This window comes from Oryx dammah, unplaced genomic scaffold, assembly GCF_014754425.2.
Source record: "Oryx dammah isolate SB20612 unplaced genomic scaffold, SCBI_Odam_1.1 HiC_scaffold_28, whole genome shotgun sequence".
In the NCBI taxonomy this organism is placed as follows: domain Eukaryota; kingdom Metazoa; phylum Chordata; class Mammalia; order Artiodactyla; family Bovidae; genus Oryx; species Oryx dammah.
The window spans coordinates 42085048-42096258 of NW_024070212.1; the positions used below are offsets into that span (position 1 = coordinate 42085048).

The window sequence follows — 11211 nt, forward strand, 5'->3', positions numbered from 1 at the left end:
ACGGAGATGGTAACATCTACTTTTGAAAATATTCATAGGACTGTTTGGACAAATGAGATAATGAATATGAATATTTTATCTTTATTTTTTAAGCCTAAACGGTATACAAGAATAGGTGCTGTTATTGTTATTTTTTCTTTTTAAAATTTAAGTATAGTTAATTAACAATGTTGTGTTAGTTTCAGGTATACAGCAAAGTGATTCAATTATATACATATATATGTTATACATATAAAGTTATATATATATACATATCCATGTATATGTATATGTATATGTATTCTTTTTCATATTCTTTTCCATTATAGGTTGTTACAAGGTATGGAGTATAGTTCCCTGTGCTATACAGTAAGTCTTTGTTGTTTATCTATTTTATATATAGTAGTATGTATATATTAATCCCCAAAGTTATTATTTTTTCCATTTTTTTAAAAAAATTGAAGTATAGTTGATTTGCAAAGTTGTGTTAATTTTGCTGTACAGCAAAGAGATTCAGTTATACATACATGTATACATTTTAAAAATATTCTTTTCTATCATGGTTTATCTCAGGATATTGAATACAGTACTCTGTGCTATACAGTAAGACCTGGTTGCTTATCCACTCTATATGTAATAGTTTTCATCTACTAACCCCAAACTCTCAAAACTATATAATCAAAAAGATAAAAAAATAAAGGTACATGCACCCCATGTTCATTGTTGTTTAGTCAATGTCATTCTGACTCTCTTTTGTGACCCATGGACTGTAGCCTACCAGGCACCTCTGTCCATGAGATTTTCCAGGCAAGAATACTGCGGTGGGTTGCCATTTCCTTCTCCAGGGGATCTTCCTGACCCAGGAATTGAACCAGTGTCTCCTGCATTGGCAGGTGGGTTAGTTACCACTGAGCCACCAGAGAAGGCCGTGTTCAGAGCAGCACTATTCACAATAGCTAAGACACAGAAGCAACCTAAGTGTCCATTGACAGATGAATGGATAAAGAAATGTGGTATATACAGATACTTAGCCGTAAAAAGGAATGAAATAATGCCATTTGCAGCAACATGGATATACCTAGAGATTATCACACAAAGTGAAGTAAGTCAGAAAGAGAAAGACAATACCATATGGTACCACTTATTTGCAGAATCTAAAATATGACAGAAATGAACCCATCTACAAAACAGAAATAGGCTCACAATATAGAAAACAGACTTGTGGCTGCCAAGAGGGGTGGGGTAGAGAAGAGATGGACTCGGAGTTTGGTGTTATTATTATTTTTAATTGCAGAATTCTTGTACTTGAGATGTCTTTATATCTAGATTTGGTAGCATAGATTGATTTTGAGGAGCTGTTATGTCTCCTTTTAACATATTGTGTTACTCCATGTCAATTATTGATGCAGTTACACATTGAAAACTTCATGCTTAAGACAGAAGCTAGAGGTTCAGAAAATTACCTGGCTCTATGTCTAAAATGGTTTGAGTGAATTTCACTGTCACTGGGGTTTTGCATAAAAAAACTGTAAGTATGGATCTCATTCAAAGTATTCCTATGGTGTTTTAGGAAAGTTGACATATCACAGGGCTCCTGGTGAGGAAACTTCTTGAGTTTCCCAGAATGACACCACTGCCATTTAAATAAGTTCAATAAATTAAAATATTCTTATTTTATTTTTATGACCAACCTAGATAGTATATTCAAAAGCAGAGACATTACTTTGCTGACTAAGGTCTGTCTAGTCAAGGCTATAGTTTTTCCTGTGGTCATGTATGGATGTGAGAGTTGGACTGTGAAGAAGACTGAGCACCGAAGAACTGATGCTTTTGAACTGTGGTGTTGGAGAAGACTCCTGAGAGTCCCTTGGACTGCAAGGAAATCCAACCAGTCCTTTCTGAAGGAGATCGGCCCTGGGATTTCTTTGGAAGGAATGATGCTAAAGCTGAAACTCCAGTACTTTGGCCACCTCATGTGAAGAGTTGACTCATTGGAAAAGACTCTGATGCTGGGAGGGATTGCGGGCAGGAGGAGAAGGGGACGACAGAGGATGAGATGGCTGGATGGCATCACGGACGTGATGGACGTGAGTGTGAGTGAACTCCGGGAGATGGTGATGGACAGGGAGGCCTGGCGTGCTGCGATTCATGGGGTCGCAAAGAGTCGGACACGACTGAGCGACTGAACTGAACTGAGGTCGTTTCAGTCTGTAGATTAGGAAGTGGAAACTCTGCTTTGGTTCTAGCCTGAACTACACTGTATTGTTTAGACTCTTGTTAGATTTAGTCACCTAGTCTCTGGCTTGTTTTAATCACAGTTTTCTAAAGAAGCAGCTTTTCCTTTTCATCATCTAGTAATGTTGAGGAAGTTCATGGGGATCCTTGTCAGTAGAGGGCTTGGCGGAGCAGCATTATCACTCCACAGCACACTGGAAAAACCATCCCTGATTATCAAAAAGTAGTTTCCTTTACAAGGCATCAAAATTATTATACCTCATCACACAGTCTCCTTTGTGGGTGGGCTATTGTGTTTGGCAAAGAGATGTGGCATAGTACTTTTGTTTTAAGAAACCTTTCCCTCTCTGGAAGAAACATGTAATCTTAGCATAGCACTGTGGAAAATTGTGCAGAGGCTTTATACTGAATATACTGGCACAGGACGTCTTTGCTTAGGAGATTCCTACATCTCCATGTACCATCTTTATGTGAATATCTTGGGATGGTCATGACAAATTGGGAGTTCTTTCCATAGCTGTCTTAACCATGAGGTGCAGTGAAACAATGTTTCACTATGCTTCTTTTAGTCATTATTACTTTAAGGTGTCCTTAGAATTCTAAACAACACAATGATCCAAATACATGTTAAGGTCTAACTTTTGTTGAGATCCAGGCTGGTTTGCACTTGTTTTCAAGCTCTCATTTGTACAGAAGGAATGAATAGGAGAGAGATGTCCATGGCAGGACTGGGCTTCTTGGACATGTGACCTGGGAAGTCAGACATGGCGGCACCACTCTCAGAGGGGCCTAGAGCTTCATGTGAATGCTTTTAAACTTCTGCTGTTACCACATTGAAATTCTGAATACTTTTTGAACAAGGGTCCCCACATGTTAATTTTGTATTGGGCCTCACCAATTATGTGGCAGATCCTGCTTTGAGGTCATTAACTGTTATGTTAACTGTTAGAAAATATCAGATATTGGGAAAAAGGTTAATGAGATGAGGTGGAGTGTCCAGTGAGAGGAAGCATGTGCTAAAGAAGTAACTAGAGGGACTTCACTGGTGGTCCAGTGGTTAAGAACCTGCCTGCCAATGCAGGGGACACAGGCTTGATCCCTCACCTGGAAGGATCCCACACGCCAAGGAGTAACTAAGCCCGTGTGCCACAACCACTGAGCCTAAGCTCTATAGTCAAGAGCCTAAACGCTAAGCCCATGTGCCACAACTAGAGAAAGTCCGAAGGTAGCAACAATGCCCAGCATAGCCAAAAACAGAATTAATGAATTAGAAAAGAGAAGTAACTAGGATCTACGTGTATTTATCTTACTGTTTTAATAGTAGTCTTTGTATTGACTCCTGGAGAAGGAAATGGCAACCCACTCCAGTACTCTTGCCTAGAAAATCCCATGGATGGAGGAGCCTGGTGTCCATGGAGTCGCAAAGAATTGGACATGACTGAGCGACTTCACTTTCACTTGTATTGACTAGATTTCTGTTTTATACAAAGAACTTTCTACCTCCTACATTCCTACGTTTACAAGTCTAGAAAAAATTCCTTGGGAGTGGAACAAAATAGGGAGTGGATCTGGGGAAATGTAGAGCTCTTGATTATTTTGCGTCATGAGCAGCTTTGGCTGGCAAATCTGGCTCTGTTGCTCAAATTCCAGTGTCAGGACTTTATATGGCTCATTACCAAATGAAGTCAGTCCTAGGCAGGTGCTTGTTCTTGTGATTACTGCCATTGTCTAACTTTTGACAAGCTCACCTCCTTCATCCAGGTTCAAATGTCACCCTCTCCTTGAGGCCCTTCCTGACCATTTTACTACAAATTGCAACCCATCCCATCCCACTTCTTACACTACTGAAAGTGAAAGTGCAAATCACTTATTTGTGTTCAACTCTTTGCGACCCCATGGGCTATACACTTCATGGAATTCTCCAGGCCAGAATACTGGAGTGGGTAGCCTTTCCCTTCTACAGGGTATCTTCCTGACCCAGGAATAGAACCAGGGTCTCCTGCACTGCAGGCAGATTCTTTACCAACTCAGCTATCAGGGAAGCCCCTCTGACACTCCTAATTCCTCTTATTTCACTTCTTTTCATTTAAAAGCGCGAGACTTAAGTAAATATTGCATGTTGTTGAGGGTTTCCCCGGTGGCTCAGTGGTAAAGAATCCCGCTTGTCAATGCAAGAGCACAAGAGATGTGGGTTTGATAAATGGGTTGGGAAGATCCCCTGGAAGAGGAAATATTCATGCTGAGATAATCCCACAGATAGAGGAGTCTGGTGGGCTCCAGTTCATGGGGTTGCAAAGAGTCAGACATGGCTAAGAGACTGAGTACATACATTGCTGAAGTGAAAAATGAACGAGGTTTGGCACTTAGTATAACATTTAATTGAAAAAAGGAATGAGAGAATGAGTGGATAATGTGTATTTCTAACAGCTAAAAGTTAAACCTGGATGAAAGTAAAAATGTCAGATTTATTCTTACCCATTTTCTCCTCAGCTGGGTTTGTTCTCTATATGTTGATTCTAGTTCTCAGAAATTTTTTGAGCTCACTAACTGTCACCCCCACCCCGGCCCAAAAGTACTACTTTTGAGATCAGCCCTGGGATTTCTTTGGAAGGAATGATGCTAAAGGTGAAGCTCCAGCACTTTGGCCACCTCATGCGAAGAGTTGACTCATTGGAAAAGACTCTGATGCTGGGAGAGATTGGGGGCAGGAGGAGAAGGGGACGACAGAGGATGAGATAGCTGGATGGCATCACTGACTCGATGGACGTGAGTGTGAGTGAACTCCGGGAGTTGGCGATGGACAGGGAGGCCTGGCGTGCTGTGATTCATGGGGTCGCAAAGAGTTGGACACGACTGAGCGACTGAAATGAACTGAACTGAACTGAACTGATGATCTCCTGCAGTTTAAGATCCATGAATTTTCCAGCCTGAGTATCCCCTGTTATTTAGTAACAATATTTTCCTAATGCCACCATGGGAATGGAAATAAGAAAATGTGTCGCCTGGGAAGGAGGGTATGAAAAGTATGTAAGGATATTACTGATTATCAGAAGATATTTCTGTTTTTGTGGGAAATTCCACTTGGGCCATTTCATCATTCTTTGATGTGTACCATGTCTACTTCCAGAGAGGAACTCTGTAGACATAACTCAGTCCTTCAGGTCATTCTTTCAGAGAACACTGGAGACATTGGTAGCCTCAGTTCTGATAATATTTAAAGTGCATTTCTATTTGCTAGACTACTTTAATAGTTCTCCTTTTGTATAAAAATCAGCTATTTGTTAAAATACTGTGTACTAACTTAAGCCTCAAGAGACTTTTTAATCAATATTATATTTACTTAGCTTGAAATATTCTGTTTTCCACTTATAAGTGAAAACAAACTCTTTGGCTAAGAGGTACTAAGAGATTAATTAACTTATTAATTTAGTAAGTTAAGAGCTGGCACAGATGTACCTCGTTTTATTGTGCTTCAGTTTTATTTCGCTAGATATATAGTATTTATTTCCATAGATACTGCTTTTTTTTAAACAGTTTGACAGTTTGTGACAACTCTGCACAGAGTAAGTCTATTGGCACCATTTTTTTAAAACAGCATTTGATCACTTTTACATTTTGGTAATTCTTGCCATATTTCAACGGCAACCCACTCCAGTATTCTTGCCTGGAAAATTCTATGGATGGAGGAGCCTGGTAGGCTATAGTCCATGGGATCGCAAAGAATCAGACACAACTAAGCAAATTCACTTGTTGCCATATTTCAAACTTTTTCATTATTATATTTGTTATGGTGATGTATGATCGGTGATCTTTGTTCTTGTTTTTTTTCCCTTTGTGAGCAGTCTTTTTTTTTTTTTTAAATTGAGGTATAGTGACTTGAGGGCTGCCCTGGTGGCTCAGTGGTAAAGAATTCCGCCTGATAATGCAGGAGACACAGGAGATGCCTGTGTCTGGGAAGATATCCTGGAGAAGGAAATGGCAACCCACTCCAATGTTCTTGCCTGGGAAATCCCATGGACAGAGAAGCCTGGTGGGCTAGGTCAATGGGTCACAAAAGAGTTGGATACGGATTAATGACTAAGCAACAACAACGTAGTTAGCCTACAATATTATATTAGTTTCAGGTGTACAATCTAGCCGTTCAATATTTTTATAGATTGTATTCCATGCAAAGGTATATAAAATATTGACTATGTTCCTTGTGCTGTACATTATGTCCTTATAACATTTATTTTATAATTAATAGTTTGTACCTTTAATCTTCTTTACTTACTTTGCCCCTGAGTGAGTGAAGTCGCTCTGTCGTGTCCGACTCTTTGAGACCCCATGGACTGTAGCCTACCAGGCTCCTCCCTCCACGGGATTCTCCAGGCAAGAATACTGGAGTGGGTTGCCCCCTACCCCACCCCCTTCCCTATTCTGGTAACCACTAGTTTTTCCTCTGTATCTGTGAATCTGCTTCTGCTTTGTTATAATTGTTCATTTGCTTTACTTTTTTAGGTTTCACATACAAGTGAAAACATACACTGTTTGTCTTTGTAATCAGTGATCTTTGATGCTACTACTGCAAAAAGATTACAACTCTCAGAAGACTCAGATGATGGTTAGCATTTTTTAGCGGTAAAGTATTTCTTAAACTGTGGACTTCCCAGCTGGTGCTTAGTGGTAAAGAACCTGCCTCCCAATGCAGGAAGCTTAAGATCCCTGGGTCAGGAAGATCTCCTAGAGGAGGGGATGGCAATCCACTCCAGTATTCTTGCCTGGAGAATCCTGTGGACAGAGGAGCCTGGAGTTCATAGGGTAGAAGAGAGTAGGACATGATGGAAGAAACTTAGCACTCACACATGTGTGTTATTTTTTAGACATAGTAATATTGTATTATATTACATAGTTGAAACATAAGAATTGTCTGCAGTGAGAACTGAAAAATTCATGTGACTCACTTTATTGTGCTATTTGCTTTATCAAAGTGATCTAGAACCAAATCTGCAGTGTCTCTGAGGTATGTCTGTACCTGGATAAGGTAACAAAGGAGAAACACGAGAGTAAGTATACAAAATAGAATCCATACTTGATATAGCTAAATGGAGTGCATGTTCAATTGCTCAGTTGTGTTAGATTATTTGTGAACCCCCCGGATTTCAGCCCTCCAGGCTCCTCTGTCCATGAAATTTTCCAGAAAAAATACTGGACTGGGTTGCTCTTTCCTTCTCCAACCGAATGAAGTACCCTATTTAAACGATTGTTTCTGTGTACTTTCATAATTTTTTCTTTTATTCCCTTTAAGTCTTTGAGAAGCCTTCTGAATAATCTAAAATGCAACTTACTGGTATGAGAAGTAAAGGCACCATCACAGTAATTTAGTTTTCAATTTGAGAGTCTAATGTCACATTCCATCTACTTGCTGTGTTTAATCTGTTTCTTTTCAAAAGAGGAAGAAGACTGGCACTTGGTTTTACCAAGTTTTAGGCATATACATTTATTTTTTAAATTTCTTGCAGTAGAAATAATGACTTTTTGGACCCTCAAAATCATGTGGAATAAATATTACAGTGAAGATTATTTCATTTCTCAGCTAGGAATTAGAGGAATAAATTTTAGTATGAAAATCAAATAGATCTTAGAATGTTGAAAGTTTTGTTTTCTAATAAAGTGAAGTCTCTGAATCACTGTGTTTGGTTACATTGGGCAACTGTCTTTTGATTTTGTTCTTAAAGTATAAAATTTTGTTCTTAAAATATAAAACGTATTTCAGTGTAGGGAAATAGAATGAAAACAGTTAAAATGAGATTATTGTCTCTGAGTTTTAGTCTAGGTCTGAGAGTCTGAAGATTTTAAGTGCTTCTAAAAGCGAGACAATCCCTGAAAACTCTCTGGACACTGTGTGTTTTCATTTCCCTAGGGGGAAGGGGAATAGTTGAGGTGGCTTCCTGGGTAAGGCAAGGGTGGAGAGAGCTGGCATTTCCCAGGGCGTCCGGGAGGGAGATGAGTGGATGTGTTGTTTCCATGGACACACTAATGCTCCGTTTTTTTCATCTTCACTGGTGACCTATGTGACTGGACTTGGTCCAGTGAGATATAGACTAGGGGAAATTTGTCCCCATAAACTTTTCTCAATTTTTTCTCTACGATTTTATATATACAAAATATAATTATTTTGTAATTTTACTTTCTAGATATGCTTATTCTTTCTAATGGGATGTGGTTAAGCTAATGAAATAATCCAAAAACTAGTTGTTATTATTATTATTATTTTTTAATCATCATAAAAGTACACACCAGTATATTCAGGAACCTATTTACTCTCTGGTCTGCTTGTAAGATATTTAAAGCATTATGACTTTTTTCCTAGTTTTATTTGAAGTTGGAACCCTCAGTGAAAATTCCTAGTTTTCCTGAGTGCGGTCTTACCCTTAGAACATGTGCTGCTTCAGTATGAGTTATAAAGTGCAGCACGCGTAATAAGGGCTGAAGTAAGGGTAGGCTGCGATTCAAAAAGGAAAATGTGGAAGAAGGAGCTACGGGTGGATTTCATCGGATATATGATTTAATTTAGTTAATTAGGAGATAGAAGGGTCAGGAAAAGCAGAGCTTGTGCCCACACAACTCACACAGCCTGATAAAGTAACCTTTAGACAACAGCTGTAATGTAAAAGGCCCGCGCCAAAAACAACAGAGCAGGGCCCAGTTCCTGTCCCTTAAAGCAAGACAGCTGAAACAGTGGCTGAGTTTAACAACAAAAAAAACAGAGCAAAACAAACAATAATCCAAACCAAGGTTCTCTGAAGAAAGGAAAATGTACTAATTAGGAGTTGGACATTTCGAGAGCACTGGCTTATGGAAAATCGCCAACTTTATCTGTGGACTTTTGGTTCCTAAACCATTGGCTGAGAAAATATTTCAAGTTACTGAATATTTTCTGGGGGGAACTGAAACTTTGTATCTATTTAATAAAAATTCTAAATTGGGCTTAGCATAATAATAATTTATGCTATGAGAATTTGAAGAGCAAAGAATAATATCTTTCTATTCACTCTAATTTTGCATCAATTTTCTTTTCACAAGACAGTAAAGAGTTATTTTTATAGATAGTAATGTCCAATATACATTTAAATTAATAAACCCACATCTGTGATATTATGCATCAGTTTTTAAACAGTACTCTTGACAGCTAATTTCAGTGTCAGAAAATGCTAAAAAAATGGAATGTTGATTTCTAAAGTGTTTTTTCTTTAAAAGAATTATATAATAAGTTGTAGCCAATGATAAATGATTGTGCCAGAGATTTCCAGGTGACTGCCAGATAGAGGACTTTGTAAAATTGAAAAAAAGCTGGATCACTTAAGGAAAGTAATTCATTTCATACTTTGACTCTTTCCCAGAACAAACATAAAAAACGCACTATTCTCCTTCCTGGTATTAACAAAATATTTTCCAAATCCATTGCATTGCATGCATTACATTCCTTTATCAGGATCTTATTCAGTTTGTGACTCTGCTGGAAACTGATATCTTAGAATTAATCTGATACGTGCTTTTACCTACTTTTCTCTTGTTTAATCCTTAGCTAAGGTACAACGACATTCATTTTAATTCTGTAAGGCTTTGTGGAACACACTACCACAACTACAAATAAAAAGCTTCCAGTTGTTTTCTTAATTTCTTTTTTCTTCTCCTTTTAAAAGATTTTCACTTTTTGGTGAGTTAATTGTTTTAAAAAGTTTTCAAGTTGAAGATCAGTTTCTTCATCTAGTATTTGTCAAATATAAATGTAAGGAAAATCTATGTTTTTCAGGTACATGATAGTGTAACCAAACTGCCTTAAAAGCTTCTGACTGCTATTTAAAACATAGGTACAGTTTTTGTGAAAAAATCAAGAACATTTGCTCTCTACTTAGGTTCGGAAGCCCAAGAGTTAGAGAGGGTCACCAGGGTTAAGAGAGCGGCAGAGACTTGCCCGTGAAAGGTGACAGTTCTGTTTTTTCACTAACAGGGCTCAGCAGCAGGGGCAGCAAGCAACGTGTCTGTCGTCCCTGTAAGCAAGCACCCCCGTGAGTTATAACTAGGCAGACTTACTGTGATGGCCTGGAGTCTCTCCTTCACCAGCTCAGCTTCTTCCATTCTAGAAGTCGGGGACAGGCAGCCACTGAGGGAAGTCCAAAGCTACCATAAAGCAGGAGCCTCCTTGGGGAGAGGAGGGGAGGTGACAGAAGAGAAGCCAGGAGAGACCCACTCCTGCACCGGTGGAGAAAAGCAGAAATCCCCGACTCGGCAGGAGCGTCTCTGAGCAGATGCACAGATCAGCCCAGACAGACACATGTAATGAGGGTGTGCCGGGGAGGCAGACGCTGAGGCTGCTGGCACAGGCTGACTGACAAGTTTGAACGGCAGCGGCACAAGCCCTTTTCCTTCAGGAGCTGCCAGCTCTTTGTTGCAATGTGCACAGTGAGCAAGGCACATTTTCTTATTAACTGTTCCTTACCCAATTCATTCTTCTCTAGGAGTAGCACCAGGAGCCCACGCTCTGTGTTTCATCAGCCTCTGCTCTAGCCACACACAACCAGACCTCTGTGTGTGTTTGTACAAAGTTGTTGACCCTTACTCTCTCTCTACCAGACAGAGCCTTAACTTGACTGGGCCAAGTCACTTGCTTGCTTTTCTTTCTTTGATTGCTTTCAGATAATAATACAAAATTCTGGAGCAACTTTAGAATTTAATCTAGTGGTAAATTTACATCAGGCTGTCCTCACCTCTTCCTTCTCCTCCTACTCCAGCAGTTTGTTTCAAAGTTTGGAATCTTTAAGTCATGGAGAAATTAAAGACAGTGACGTGACTCTGTTAAGAACTTGGTCCATCAGCTGTGTTCAGTGTGGTTTAACTGTCAAGACCACTCTCTGTTATTTCTGTCTTGGACTTCTATGGGATGCATTTCTTTCTTGCACCTTGTTCAGCAATGACACTCAGGAAGGTAGCCATTTTGACCTCACCAGTTACGCA

At 39.3% G+C, this 11211-nt stretch overlaps 1 protein-coding gene across 1 annotated transcript in view; it reads right to left on the bottom strand.

Annotated features, from left to right (window-relative positions):
- Window positions 1–10785, bottom strand: part of PALMD (palmdelphin) — a 61272-nt gene extending 50487 nt beyond the window's left edge. Inside the window, exon 1 of the mRNA XM_040232241.1 lies at window positions 10291–10785. Coding sequence (XP_040088175.1) covers window positions 10291–10335 — 45 coding nt within the window. The 5' untranslated portion in view covers window positions 10336–10785. The remainder of the gene's footprint in view (window positions 1–10290) is intronic.
- Window positions 10786–11211: the final 426 nt, after the last annotated feature.